The sequence below is a fragment of the Phytophthora ramorum genome, assembly GCF_020800215.1.
Source record: "Phytophthora ramorum isolate Pr-102 chromosome Unknown Phyram_PR-102_s0001, whole genome shotgun sequence".
In the NCBI taxonomy this organism is placed as follows: domain Eukaryota; phylum Oomycota; class Peronosporomycetes; order Peronosporales; family Peronosporaceae; genus Phytophthora; species Phytophthora ramorum.
In genome coordinates this window covers 1,089,260-1,103,779 of record NW_027150647.1, presented here as the reverse complement: position 1 = coordinate 1,103,779, position 14,520 = coordinate 1,089,260, and the positions used below count along the sequence as shown (strand labels likewise).

General features: G+C 50.3%; 5 protein-coding genes across 5 annotated transcripts; 2 read left to right on the top strand and 3 right to left on the bottom strand.

Moving 5' to 3' along the window:
• Window positions 1-450: 450 nt before the first annotated feature.
• Window positions 451-1,140, top strand: KRP23_167 (RxLR effector protein PSR2; the record flags this gene model as incomplete). Its single annotated transcript, XM_067895999.1, has 1 exon — window positions 451-1,140. The coding sequence occupies one exon, from the start codon at window positions 451-453 to the stop codon at window positions 1,138-1,140; it is 690 nt and encodes a 229-aa protein (XP_067750722.1).
• Window positions 1,141-1,742: 602 nt separating this feature from the next.
• KRP23_166 (Tyrosine aminotransferase) lies at window positions 1,743-3,568 on the top strand (the record flags this gene model as incomplete). The annotated part of the gene is made up of 9 exons (XM_067885598.1): window positions 1,743-1,917; window positions 1,987-2,056; window positions 2,121-2,382; window positions 2,451-2,564; window positions 2,624-2,680; window positions 2,740-2,970; window positions 3,035-3,211; window positions 3,279-3,377; window positions 3,464-3,568. 9 exons carry the CDS (start codon window positions 1,743-1,745, stop codon window positions 3,566-3,568), a joined length of 1,290 nt encoding a protein of 429 aa, XP_067750721.1.
• Window positions 3,569-4,058: 490 nt separating this feature from the next.
• On the bottom strand, window positions 4,059-5,290 carry KRP23_165 (uncharacterized protein; the record flags this gene model as incomplete). Its single annotated transcript, XM_067885487.1, has 2 exons — window positions 4,059-4,514; window positions 4,592-5,290. 2 exons carry the CDS (start codon window positions 5,288-5,290, stop codon window positions 4,059-4,061), a joined length of 1,155 nt encoding a protein of 384 aa, XP_067750720.1.
• A 2,808-nt stretch (window positions 5,291-8,098) lies between these two features.
• On the bottom strand, window positions 8,099-9,721 carry KRP23_164 (RxLR effector protein PSR2; the record flags this gene model as incomplete). The annotated part of the gene is made up of 1 exon (XM_067895994.1): window positions 8,099-9,721. One exon carries the CDS (start codon window positions 9,719-9,721, stop codon window positions 8,099-8,101), a length of 1,623 nt encoding a protein of 540 aa, XP_067750719.1.
• Window positions 9,722-12,163: 2,442 nt separating this feature from the next.
• Window positions 12,164-13,747, bottom strand: KRP23_163 (Protein DETOXIFICATION 15; the record flags this gene model as incomplete). Its single annotated transcript, XM_067885376.1, has 2 exons — window positions 12,164-12,511; window positions 13,481-13,747. The coding sequence occupies 2 exons, from the start codon at window positions 13,745-13,747 to the stop codon at window positions 12,164-12,166; spliced, it is 615 nt and encodes a 204-aa protein (XP_067750718.1).
• Window positions 13,748-14,520: the final 773 nt, after the last annotated feature.

The window sequence follows — 14,520 nt, the reverse complement described above, 5'->3', positions numbered from 1 at the left end:
CTGTAGGCATCATCTCGTAATGGTTCCTGCAGGATTCATTCGCTAGAGATAAGGCGTACGATCATTGGGAGCGTAATACATGCCGTACCCTGTTCATGAATGCTGATTTTTCAAATAGATCCGGGGCGACAAACAACCAGCAGGTGCTGGAGAAATGGCCTCACCATTGAGGTATCCGATAACGCACTTCACTTATTGTTATCTCCAGACTGGGTTTTGGACAGAAAAAAAATGAGGAACAATGCCTTTCAATGATACAGCATACGGTTCGACGTCCCATCCATTCACATGTCTCGGTCGCTTCACTGTCCGTGAATTGCTCGTCCCTCTGTCACCGTACCCCTTGAGAGGGGTCTCAACGCATTCTCATCTTACGAGTTCACTTTTCAATTTGCTATTCAGCCCTCATTGCTCAAGCTCCAAATCAACTCCACCAAGTTCTATCCAGTCATGCGTCTCCAGTGTATTCTGCTCCTGATTGCTGCTGCTCTTGCAAGTGCCGATGCTGCTGTCCCGGCTGACATGAACTCGAATATGGCCATGCCCTACCTCCCGACATCACTCGCTACTGGTAAAAACAGCGTCTCTCCAAAGAGACTGCTGAGAACTGTGGACTACGAGGAGGAGGAAGACGATAGCGAAGAAGAGCGAGGCATTCTTTCTGGACTTGAGTCGATCACGGGGACGGTCAAGACGAAGATTTTAAACGCGAAACTTCGGTCTTGGCTGAAGAAGGGTCAGACCACAGACGACGTCTTCGCGCGATTTAAGCTTAACAACGGTGTGGATGACGTTCTTTCCAACCCGAAGCTCAAGACATGGGTCACGTACGTGGAGATGTTCAACAAGCAGAACCCAGAGAACAAAGTGCCGATGACGTCCACGCTGACGAAGACTTACGGCGAGGCTGCTGTGGCCAGGGTGCTTGATGCGGGGACGAAGGTCGCGAGTACGGAGACTATAGCGAAGCGATTGCAAGCTGAGCTGCTGCGTGGCTGGTTGAGCAAGGGGGATTCTGTCGACGACGTTTTGAAGCTGCTGAAGCTTAACAAGGGAGTGCAGAATCTTGTAGCCGACCAAAACATGCAAACGCTGGCCACCTATGTGAGGGTGTTCAACAAGCAGAACCCCGGAGAGTAAACGACGTTGATGAAGGCGATCACTGCGTCCTACGGCGACGACGCCGTGGCGAGGGGGCTGGCAGAGGCGGCTAAGGTGTCGAAGACGGAGAGTAGTGCGCTGGAGCTGCAGGGCGCGCAGTTCAACCAGTGGATGACACAAAAGCTTGACCCGGAGGACATCTATGCAAGTGTATTCAAGATAGGAGCTAGCAGCGCCTCCGCGATGGAGAAGTCGATCGTGACCGAATACTCCAAGTTCGTAAAGGCGATGGAGGCGTAGACGATCTCAGATCAACAGGTTCCAATTGGGCCACGTACGGAGAAGAACCTCTCTACAATTACCCGTAGTCGCTTGATGGTACCCCTCGTGTCTTCGCCTTATAGGCCTTCTGAATGATACATTGAAGTGAAAATAACACTGCAATATCTTAGGTTGCTAGGCTCCCTCGCCGCTCCCTCTGCACCAAGCCACGAAGGACGATAAACTCTAGCTATTGGCCAAGATCGAATGCATGTCATCATTGACCTGCCCATGGATAGGACATTCTCCATTTTTCATTCGTACTCCCAGTCAACGCACTTTTCAATTGACCAGATAGACGTTAGATCTCAAGTATCGCCATGACCATCGCCAAGTCCATTTTGGACACCCCCCAAGCCGACGCCAAGCAGCAGTCGAAGTGGAATGTGCAGCCGTCGGACTCGTCAAAGCGGTGCTTCAACCCCATCCGAAAAATCGTGGACAGCATTAAGAAACCCGTGAACGCTTCAAAGACCATGATCCCGCTGTCACTCGGTTCGTGCATCCGTCAAGTTTCACGCACAAGAGTGCCATTCAGAATTAACCGACCCCCTTTTGTGATAGGGGACCCCACGGTGTTCGGCAATTTGCACTGCCCCGACGTACTGGTCGAGGCCATCGTCCGAAACACTCGGTTCGTCGCTATCTACTCTTCATTTTTAAACTAGAGGACACTAATTAGTGTACTACTACGGTAGTTCCATGCAGCATAACGGATACATCCACTCCGCTGGGTCGGAGGCTGCCCGGGCAGCTATTGCGCACCACTACGGTAACTCCAAGGCCCCCTTAACTGTGGATGATATCATCATCACAAGTGGGTGCTCGGGTGCTCTCGACATTGCCTTCCGAGGTCTGTTGAACCCTGGAGAGAATATTTTGCTCCCCAGGCCTGGATTTCCATTCTATCAAGCACTCTGCGACCTGAACCAAATCGAATGCAAATTCTACAAGCTGAAGGTGAGTCTGCTACACGCAGTTTGAAGCTGCGTTTGTGCTGACGAGTATGTACTCTTCGCTATTGCCAGCCGGAGAGCAACTGGGAGGCCGATTTGGAGCACATGCAGGCGTTGGTGGATGAAAATACGAGGGCTATCCTGGTGAATAATCCTTCCAACCCTTGCGGTAGCGTGTACTCGAAGGTTCGACGACAGGTTTGTCCTTTGTGCGACGTAGTTCTAATATTGATCCAATTCTGCAGCCCCACCTGGAGAAAATTCTCGCTTTGGCGGAATTGAACAAGGTCCTCATCATTGCTGTAAGTGACGTTCTCTTTCAGCCTGCTGAATCCATAACACTAACAGTTTTGGCACGCAGGATGAAATCTACGGAGACATGGTGTTTGGAAGCAATGTTTTCTATCCGATGGCGGCACTGACGAAGACGGTTCCTGTGATAACCGTGGGTGGGTTAGCCAAGCAGTTCCTGATCCCTGGCTGGAGAGTAGGCTGGCTCGTCGTTCACGACCGCAACAACATTTTGAAAGACGTGCGGACCGCCTACTTGAATCTGTCACGAAGCGTCCTTGGAGCGAGCTCGCTAGTCCAGGTAAAGCCTTACCATGATGCTAGTGCTTTATTCAAAGATAAGTTAACCTGTGTTGCACCACCAGAGTGCCATTCCAGATATACTAACTCCAGTTTCCGGGAGTGCCGAAGACCAATCGCTGGGTGACTTCAAAAAGCGCTACTTCGCAACGTTGGAGAACAATGCCAAGTTCACTGTCGAAATCCTCACCAACATCCCAGGCTTGGAAGTGGTAGTCCCGCAAGGCGCAATGTACGCAATGGTACGTGCCAAAGCAGAGTGCTTGAAATGCGATGCTTGTAGCACTGATCTATCCATAATGTTTGCAGATAAAGATCAAAACCAACGTCCTGACGAAGATCACGGACGATTTCGACTTCACGCAGAAATTGCTGGATGAAGAATCTGTCTTCGTACTGCCAGGCCAGGTAGGTTATCGGGGGAGCGTGTCACGATTTGGTTTCTGCTTCGTATTGCGCACACAACTAAGCATTGCTGTATGTATCATTGGTAGTGTTTTGGAATGACGAATTACTTCCGAATCGTGTTTTCAGCACCGCAGGAGGTCCTCACTCAAGCATATTCTCGTCTTGCTGAGTTCTGCCTCCGCCACCAGTAAATCCAGAGACGGTTTAACTGGTGAAGCCGATGAATAAGTTTACGAGTTGACTTCCAAAACCGAACTAATTGCACGCGCAATGAAGCCACCAGGAAAATGTCAGACAGCACGAGGTTAATTGTAGTACTACTATTCATAGCAAATACGTTAACGCATTTCCCACGATGCGTGCCAAATCTTCAAGCCCCAGAACGGCCCAACGAATCAAACACCATAAAGCTTGCTTCTCGGGATTGCAAGCGGACTATTTTCAGTCAAATAAGAAAATTTAGTCGCGTCCCCACAAGGGAGTTAAAATGTGGCCATTACCAGTGACAGTCAGAGCTTGAAGCCACCAGGACAAACTGTTACTATCCAGTGGACCACCAAGATCCCCCGTTTCCTATCTTTGAAATCAAATATCGTTCGACATCCTTCGTAAAATACAAAATACAATCGCTGAATGCTTCAAAGAACACACCCAGCACTCCCGGGAAGCAATATTACACAATCAATCACTTGATTCCACATGCAATGAAGCACTTCCCAGTCCAGCCTTCTCCATTTCTGGTCGTGATGCTTGTGTCAACGAAAGTGTAGGCCCAACATTAATATTCTCCCAGCGCAGTAGCCCCATAACTGTCTCAAGCACGTTGGTCCGCACACTCCGTGGGTCACCAATCGTAGAGCTACCCGTCAAATGGATCTCGCAGTTCTCTTCGCCATTCTCATCAATCACCGGCACGAAATGGTTCCACATACAAGCGTCATTTGCCCATATTTTCTCCAGCGATCCACCATACAGCGAAGGCTCCTGCGGGACACTCTGCGTCACGACGGCGTAACTCCTATTCGACTCAAAAAGACGGAATCGCAGATACAGCAGGCGTACGACTTTTCCTTCATCATCTGGGTCCAGCTTCTCGCGCGCGATTAAATACGTGTCCTCATTGAACTTCTGTAAAACCTATTATACATGATCAGCAACAAAAGTCAATTAAAATCTACACCCAGCAACCCAGCACAAAAGACAGTTATCCTCACATGGAACTGCTGCGTGGCCGCCTCGGACGCACTCCGGTACGTCACAAACTTGATTTCGTTTGCCCAATTGCGGTCTGCCATCTGCATCGCCGACCTGTTCCTGAAAACCTTTTTAAACGAGAAATACAGCTTCTCGTCCTGAAACCGATGCAGTGTCGTCCATCCAAAAAGGTGGCCCCTTTGCGTATCCGCAAAACCCACGGTGTCGACCAATGTCCTCTGTTGTCTCGAGGTCAAAATAACCTGCGTCGCCTTCTCCTGTGTAAACCCAAATTCGAGCCGCAACTCATTGGGGTTTTCTCGGCACAATTGTGCGTACACCTTCTCCTGCACGTTTTGGTCCCGCGCCAATTCCTTGAGTAAACCTTCCATCCTGTCTTCGCCCTTCACTCGCTCCGCCATTTGATTCTGGAAACTCAAATTTTGTCGCATCAGACGGTTCGCCTGTTCTCGCGTTTGCTCTAAACGGCGCTGGAGCTCGGAAATGTGACTGGTTTGTACCCCGGGGACCAACATTTGGGCCAGCGTTTGGTCCACCTTAGACAGTAAGTGGCGGTGCGTCTGCTCCAGCCGCTGGGCTTCCAGTCGCAGCGCCTCCATGTGCTCCTTGTCCCGCTGTCGGGCGCGCTGCATGGCCTCCCGGTTGCGCCGCCGCCGCTTGTTCAGAGACGCCTGCCGCTTGAGCTCCTTGACCTCCATCCTGAATAGTTTGGACTAAGAAGGCAATAATATGGAGATAGAAGAGTTTTATCAACTTGGGTTATAACGCTGGCACTTAGAAACCCCTATTAAGGGGTTAATTCAAAACAGCAAATAATTAGGGATGCAAATCACTCATCTGGCCAAAACGGTAGTTGGCAGATATTAGGCTAAAACTCATTGAGGTTGCTTTGGGCTTGTGTTGTCGAAATGAGGTCGAGCACCGACTTGTTGACAGCAGTCTCTGCGACCTGGCAAGTATGCATACTTCGTGCACCTCCTTCGTAGTCCTCTCATAGGTTTCCCTTATAGCCACACGGACACGTTGGCCTAGTCTCCACGATGGCTGACTCAGTGGCCGTGACTGTTAAATACAGATATATTGCCGTGTCGGCCAGCGGATGCATGCGTATCTCAACTATGTACGCCCGCCTCGGCCACTCAAATCTCCTTGTCGAGCACGGTATCCGTTTTCGTGTTGGGCACGCGGCCTGCATGGCGGACAGTGTCCATCTACATGACACTCAACGAGTCGGGCGCCAAAATCAGATCTGCCCTATTCGCAGCATCGACACCGACTGTGGCCTCACTAACAAGTCTAGGCACTGTCACTGTGTACGTATCCTTTACAATCTCACCTTCATCGAGGTTCTTGACTGACAAACTGGTGGCGACCGCGGCCTTCTGTGTAAGAGAGGTCGACGGTTGATGTTTGTGATGGAACCTGCCTGTTCCAGGCGCACTCGTACGCGTGGCGATTCAAAATGAAGACTAAATGCATTGAACGTTAGAGCCCTGCCTCATCGGCTCCTACCAACATTCACTGGGCAACGGGTTCTAGCCCGTTGTCGTACAGTGACCTGATCTCTCAGCTCCTAAGCCTCTTCCCAGCTTCTCAGCTATCTTTTTCAACTTGCCAGGTTCCAGCTGTGCATTCCAACAGTTTGAGGCGACAGGCCTGATTGTCTTGTCGACGAGCTGGGCGTGCTTTGGCTTGAGTTGTGCCTGGTGCTTCATTTTGAATGATAGTGAAAAAAGGAGCGAAACGCAGGTAAATGCCACTCATTTATACCGTTCAAAAGCGGCAAAACGGAAGGTGGTCTCTATAACAGGGATGCAGCAGCAGAACAAACCTAACCGCTTGCTATATTTCGGATTTGGTCGTTTGCTATCTCGGAGCTTATCTCTATTTCAGACCCCCTATCTCGGGATAGGAGACTTCAAGTTTGCCAAAATGGATGAAAAGCACAGTAATACCGGAGGTCTAAATCTAATCTAAGCTTAAATCTGACTCTGCCTTTGATAAGCCGCGGACAAAGGGAGAACCATCAGGAGCGTGAAAATACCGAAGCTATTTGACGTAGAGCATGTTGTGAGACAAAGCAGAGTACTTGGTTTCCACTGCGCTCAACTAGAGCAGTGGCGCAAACGACGCACTCTTGTTCCGTTTGACAAACATGAGTGGGGCCAAGATATAATGGAGCGATTCCCGCAGCCTTTTGAACTGGTTCAGATCCAAGATTTGCCCTAACTCATACATAAAAACCATTCTATTCTTCAATGGTTTAACACTAAATGACTGAGAAACACATACCGGACATGTCCCTTATTCGGAATGCGGTCAAAAGTTAACTCTGCGAATAATCGCTCGATGCTTCTGCAATTTGGTCATCGTATCGACACTCACTAAACATTTAAATGGTGGAGCCCGTGTCCTCAGAATCGCTCTGACGTGCAAGTTATTGGAGCGCGAGTGTCGGTGCCGGCGCGTCCAGGAGGCATTTTGGCCGCGGCTTTTGGTGTGAGCCCGGCTTGATTGCAGAGCTTTTGCATCATAACGCGTACCATACAGTGATACTTACTTCTACAACATGACGACAACAGGGGGCATGTGACCTCTGGACGCTTTCCTTCACGAAGAAGCTGTCTTAAACGGTTTATTCCGTGTACATGTAGCTGCATGCTCCTCCTCGTCTAGTCTCCTGTGTTTAGTGAGATAAAGCACCGTTGTTCAAGGATATGTAATCCACGTTGTTTGAATATGTTTGCGTTTCTGTTTAAGGTGGCGGCCAAATGATGCAAATGTTCGTGTCTATGGTGGAGATCGACCTAGACTTACAACAGTGGCGGACAAACAGGCACTTAAACAGGAGCATTCTCTAGCTCATTGTATCTCTATGGTAAGTCTCAACAATATCTTGCGCCGCTCAAATCTGACTTTAACTAATATTGGCGAATATGGCCTTAAGAAAGTGCCGAAAATCGGTACGGTGTTCTCGGTCATTTAGTGTTAAGAAGTAGTATAGAGAAACGTAGCCCCCAAATAATAAGGAACCTTCCTTAATCTCTAAATTTCGAAAATACACCGACGTGTAGTTGAGGCAAATCATGTGAGCCCCGGCCAAACTTCCCGATTCAACACCGACAAATACAATTTTCATACTGTGACGAGGTGCTTCGTCGAATTTCAAATTAGTAAGTTCAAGTGATTTCCCGGCCTCGTGTGATTTGTAGGGCAGGTTTTGGCCGCGTCGATTGAAACGAAAACTGCAAGAGACTCACAAATGGTCGGAAACTCGTTAATGCTCAAAAAGAGAAATGCCGCAGTAAACAGTTTACAACTGACGTGTATCTACCACCGGTAGGGTCTTTCACAACTCTGTGGGCGATTTAGGTTGTGATCCCTCGCAGGTGGTACTTGTTGTAGTCCTCCACGTACTTCTTCCAAAGTTTCCAGTTCGCATCCGTCTTTTCTTTCACGTGGAACAGTTTGGCAACAGCGACCGGGTCCTTTTTTGCGAAGATGAACTACGTGAGCACCTCAGTCTCCAACTTGTTTGCAAGATCCTTCGTTTTCGGGTTCTTTTGTGCCGCTGTAATGGCCTTTACCAAATCTTCGTCCTTGTAGATACTCGACAATACGGTCCGAGGAACAATCTTACCAGGTAAAGACTTGTGGAAATCATCCATGAACTTCATCCAATATGCGAACATCGGGTTTTTGAACAGCTTTGAGGGCTTTATCTGATCCAGTTTGAGTGACCTGAAGGCGTCATCCGGAGACTGCATCCAGTCTTTGAATAGTACAGCCTCCATTCGTTTTCCAGCACTCTGCGCACTTGGTATTTTCTCCGCTGCAAGGATCATTTTAGCGACGTCAAAATCGCTATAGTGGGCCCTCACGATCCAATTCGTAGTCATCTTGATGCCAAGGTTCTTGGCGTGGTAGGCGTCCGTGAACTTGGTAAACGTGGTGAATAGCGGACTCGACAGAAGATTCTTGCCAGCCTTCTGCAGACCTAACATCATGAAGACGTCTGCCGGTTCTTTCCGTTGGCTCATCCAGAGTTTGTACTGCGCAGCATCCAAGTTTGTGGCGAGGTTCGACGTGCTCGGGACATTTCTTCCCGCCGCGAGGAGCTTGGATAGACCAACATCTCCGTAGTGAGTCGTTAGCGTCCCAATCAAAGTGGTCTCCTGGTCGGGGTTCCGCTTGTTGTAAATGTTCATGTACTTGGTGAAAGTGTTCAAAAGAGGGCTCCCGAGCAGCTTGTCTCCAGCTTTGTCGAGTGCCAAAAACGTGAAAACACCATCTGTAGTTTTTCCGCCGGCCATCCAGCGCTCGAACTGTTCGGCTTGCACTGTTTTCGCGATGGCGGAGGAGCTCTTGACCTTCAATGCAGCTTCAACTACCCGCGATACACCCACCTCGCCGTATTGCGACGTCAATTTCGCGAAGGTACTTGTCTTTTGATCAGGATGGGCCGTGTTGAAAATCTTCAGGTACGTATTCCAAGACGTGAAGGCCGGGTTGCTGAGGATGTCGTCCCCTGCCTTGTTAAGTTTCAAGAGTGTGAAAACATCGTCAGCGCTGTTTCCAGCCGCCAGCCAGGTCTGCATCTGCGCAGCCTCCAACTTGGTGGCCACTCCCCTCGTCCCCGCGACCTTCTTCGCAGCGTCGAGAATCTTCGCGACCGCTTCGTCACCGTAGTAAGTCGTAAGTTTAGCGATCGCTGACGTTGTCTTGCCAGGATTCTTGGCGGTGAAATCGTCCACATACGTGAGCCACGTCGTGAACTGCGGGTTGTCTAGTAGTTTATCTCCAGCCTTGGTAAGTTTCAGGCGAATAAAGACATTGTCGATGGACTTCCCGTTTTTCAGCCAGGTCTGGAGTTTCGTCGTGGTGGCAGTCGAAACCAACGCTTTGGCCTTTTCAATAACGGAGCTTGGAAGGACCCCTCTCTCTTCACCGTCGTCGTCTCCATGAAAGCGATGAAACCCAACGGTGGCGAGCTGATCGTGATCCGCGATGCGTAAACGGGCCTGAGTCAGGGAGTTCGGTTGAATAATGTCCGATTTCTTGTGTGCGGTGGCCGTATCTGTTTTGGCGAGGAGTGCGACAGCAAACAACCCAACGCAACCTAGACGCATTCTTCACTGGAGAGAATTTTAACAAATAAGTAAGATAGTTTTCCACGGAGGACTGCGGACCAGTAGGCATGTGCACAGCTACATGCATGTACAGTATCACATTCATGAGTGAGCACCGTCATCATGATGACGGTGAAGTGACTAAAGACAAGACTTCAAGAACTGACTTTCCCCTGGTGGTCTCAGACCATTGGCCGCAAGCAGCAGATGTCGATGGTGCGTCTTGGGGACGTCATTGGACGAACGTATAATTTCCATACAGATGTCCCCGTGTGGATACCGCTGATGAAATGATCGGCCATACATGAAGATAGTCAACTTGGTGTAGGGAAACACCGCGCAAGTCCGCTTTGGATGATGATGATGCAGCTAATATTTGGTCATGATGATACCGGTAAGTGGCCTTCTATTTGATGTGTATTGTTCCTATCAATGTAGTAATAACATGAAAGACGCGACTTGATCTCGCTCGTCTGTTCTTGGTGGGGTTGTTTCCAGTTGATCTTGTAGCGTGAAGTTGGAAAGGTATTCCTGCATCGGGTCTGGGGTTGCGTTGGGTTGTTGTAGGTGGAATTGTCGAGTCTTGTGTATCTTTGCCAGTGTTTAAACTGCTTCCAAGTCCGCGTTTGCTGGTGTGCTCCACTGTACGACGAAGAATCGCTATAGCGCATGACTTAGTTTCTCGGTGGGGCTGTCGCTCACGGTTGTCTCTGGTTTGCACTGAGGTCTCCTGAATTGCTTTATCCACACTGATATTTCGACGCTAACCTCACGAGTTTTGTAGTGTCACTGCAATGGACATGGAAACCGCTCTTTGTTTGACACTTCGCACGTTGTGCACTATTGAAGCGATTCCCGCCAGGTTCAGATCCAAGATTTGCCCTACTCCATACATAGAAAATTCATTTTATTCTTCAGGGGCTCTTTCAGATCATGGATCTGGGTTTTGGAGGAATAAACCTGCGAACATGGATAAAATGACCTTAATTAAGCGCTCTACCTGTCAATCTTAATAACTTCAACTACCAAGCCACACTCTTTTTCCGCATCAAGGTCTGTCCCGCATCAAGCTCAAGACTCCAGACTGCCCACCACGGACGCGGAGGTGGACACAGAGGTCGGACGACAGCAGCGGAGTGAGCAGGAGCTGGGACTTTTCAACTTGGAGGCGAACCTATTCAAGCCTTTGAGCTGTTATTACCGACCGCAAGCGTCATGGCAAGGCGCGGGTGTCGAGAATTACAGCCCCCACGATGTGGACGTCCTCCTGGAGTTCATTACATGTAGTGACGTTCTGCCGCTCAAGAAGAAATTGCAAGCGTTGCTAAACGTCAAGAAACCAACTGGGGATCCAAGGCGCCCTGAAAATGTTCGGGTGGCCCGTCAGATCCAGCGCCGGATCGAAGAAAAGGTGCCTGTGGAGAACAACGTTGGCGAAGAAAGAGCTTTGAGCAATGAAGAGGACAGCCACTCGACAGCATCCCACACTCCTCTAGCGTTAGGTGAAAATGAAGGTGACAACTCATGCCATTGCCTGTTTGCATCCTACCTTAGTTCAAAGTGCGAAAGCAAGTAGTGGAAGCAGCTAACATCAAATCTGGTCGTAGTGATAAACCTTCTGTCATTTCCAGCGCCGTAAATCGCCTCCCATGCCGTTCCATATCGTGGAGGTCGGCTCTCGTGAGGTAGTGTTGGCCGCGCTGACGATCACGCCTCTCTCTCTCTCTGGCCTTCGGCGGTGATTGTAAGCATCAGAATGAGCACAATGCTCTTGTCGTTGTCCTCGTAGCTCATATTATAATAGATGCTGAACAAAGTGCTACGTGTATAATCTGACACCCTCGTCAGATGAATATGACGCTTATTATGTATGCGTCTTTTATTCAGTCTTAGGCTCTCGGGGACAGACCTTCATGTGTATCACGGGTCTAGCCGATGGGGGCATAATGGGGTCCAGGTGCTTGTCTTCATCAAACGTCCCGAAATTTCAGGCCCAAAGTGCGTTCCGAAAGATTTCGAAATATTAGTTGCACTATTACAAGTTGCTTAAAAAAAAAATCTACAACATCAAACGATTAATGAGTATCGACGACATATCGTGAAAGCCTAAATTATACTAGTAGTTTTACTCATAACGATAATCCTTGTTTTTTCGAGTCCTGATTCACGATTCTCCGATGTCGGCGACAACAAGAGGCGTCGCAATATGTTGCGTCTGTAAATCCTTGCGCAGAAGCACTAACGACACCCTAGAGGTGACTATTATATTACGAATCTGAGCAAAATGGACTAGGGAGACACAAATAGTGGCCATTTATTTACTTAATGCCGTTCGTCCCTGCCTCCTGCGGCAGCGTTGACTTAAGTTTAAATTTGCAGAAGAAGCTGACGGGTGGTGCTGGTACCTTGATGTCATGGTGACTCCATATTTGTTTTACTGCTTCAGTGGGCAAGCCTTGCGCGCGCTTCAAGTGCCATTTGCTCCCAGCTCGAGTAGTAAAGGTTTGTGCTGCAGACTGTGAACGCCGTGGCGATGCCCACACCGAAGCCGATCCACAGTCCTTCAATACCAAAACCGAAATGGAAGGAGAGTAGAGCTCCAAAGGGAATGCCGATGACATAGAAGGCCAGAACATTGGTCTTAGCAGCCATGTCCTGCCAGCCAGCTCCCTTGTAGATGCCCTGGATCACGCAGTTCAGTGAGTCAATGATTTCGTAGGGAACCATCACCAAAAGCGCATCTGACGCGCGTTGAATCGCGACTGGGTCGTTGATCACGAGGAGCGGGATCTGGTGGCGGAGTACGTACACGAGCGCCGCGAAGAAGCACGAGAGCACAAAGACCGTGCTGAGCGTCGTGCGGCTGATGACTCTCGCCTTCTTGGGGTGATTCGCACCGAGGCAGTTCCCCACTCGGATGTTGCTGGAGATGGAGACGCCCATAAACACCGTGTAGATCGACGAAGCCACGTTCATGAGCACCGCGTGAGCGCTTACAGCCACGACGCCGTCCGGTAGATTGCCTGCCATCACTGCAAGCAGCTCGTAAGCCCACCATTCCATAGTCATCATAAGTAACGACGGAATAGATAATTTCGTAAACAACGGGACAAGAGCCCACGCCTCCTTCAGCTGCCAGCCGCCCCACCATCTCGTGTGGTTACCACTCACGATAAAGTACGGAACCAAACAAAGTGGTAGCACCATGTACCCCAACGTCCTCGACAGCGCTGCTCCGTGGAATCCCAACGGGGTCCAGTACGTGAGCGCGTAGCCTCCAAACACGTTGATGAAAGTGCCCACCAGTGCAAACAGCACCATGGGTCTCACGACATTCTGCGCCTGCAACAACTTCCGAACCATTTCGTAAGCAAACAAGAAGGGCACACCGAACACTGTGACCCTCGAGAACTCCCCGGCGAGCCTCGCGACCTCGGGGTCTTGGCCGACGAGCATCAAGAAGAACTCGGTGTGCCAATTCATGAGGAAAACCGGCACGAGACACGTCCCCACGACAATGACCGCCGACTGCAGGTACAGTCCCAGTTTGTCCAGCCTGCCGGCCCCGTACGCTTGGGAGCACAAAGTATCAAGTGCCGACGTGAGTCCGAAGCCGATGGAGAGGGCCGACACGTTGGTGAACATGGTGGAGAGCGTGGCTGCGGCCACATAGCGCTTCGTGTCGGGGGAGTCGATGTGTCCAACTAGAACAATGCAGACAAGTCCGGGGAGATATTCAAGCGTGTAGGTGACGACCACCGGGTAGGCGAGCTGCATGGTCTTCCAGAACTCTTCGATAGCCACGGGCTCGGGCTCTTCATCCTGTTCCTGGGTCAGTTCTTGCACGAGCGAGGCGACATCGCTCTCCGTGTCGTAGTCGTGTATTTTGACCACATCCAGTGACGCCGTGTACGTGGGGCTCGCGGCGGGGAAGCTCGCGCCGCGCGTGATGATGGCGGGCATGAACTCGACGTCCACGTCGCACTCATTGACCAGCAACGAGGTTTGCTCGCTCGAGTCCGCCATGGTTACTGGCGTCGAGGCTCGAGGGGGAGGAGATGCACTACTGAGCGGTCGCTTCCGTGCTGTCCCACTTCTCCTGGTAGTTCCGATGGTGGCACCGTATTCACGAGCAAGTGGATGCACTTGAACCCAAGACGCGGTAATCCGCTTGAGTTGCAGGCGGGAGTGATCCATTTGACATGTGCAGTGCTTGGGCATAAGGCGGTGTGATCTTAGGGGAAACATGTAGATACGATGGCCGAGCGGTCTAAGGCGCTGGTTTTAGGCACCAGTCTTCGGGCGTGGGTTCGAATCCCACTCGTGTCAAACTTTTGGTTGTTTGCCGAAGCCTGTGCAGGACGGGCCTGCAAGCACCGGTCCTGCACGGCGTTGGATAAGGCAGCAGTCTGATGTGCTCGCAACAGGCAGGCAAACAAAGACTATAGTGACGTCACTGGCAGGCCTTCGTAACTCATGCACCTTCGAGAGGCCCACGCTTGCGTAAGAATCAACACATTCGTTTTCTGCTTGGGTTCCTTTATCCATGCACCACCAAAGACGACTACGTTTGCTACCAAACGAGGATAAGGCAGACAGCGGCACATTGCAAACAACTCGCAAGGGATAGATCACAACATCAATCCTAGTATTTTAGAAATTAAAGCAAAGCAAGCTTGAAAGTAAATGGGCGGCACCGCCGCACACACGCGCACCGAAGCACCAAAGCCTCAAGACGCTACGCGCACGCGGCGGCAGTTCTCCAGATTCTAAGACCAGTTGGCCCCTCTTCCAGCAAC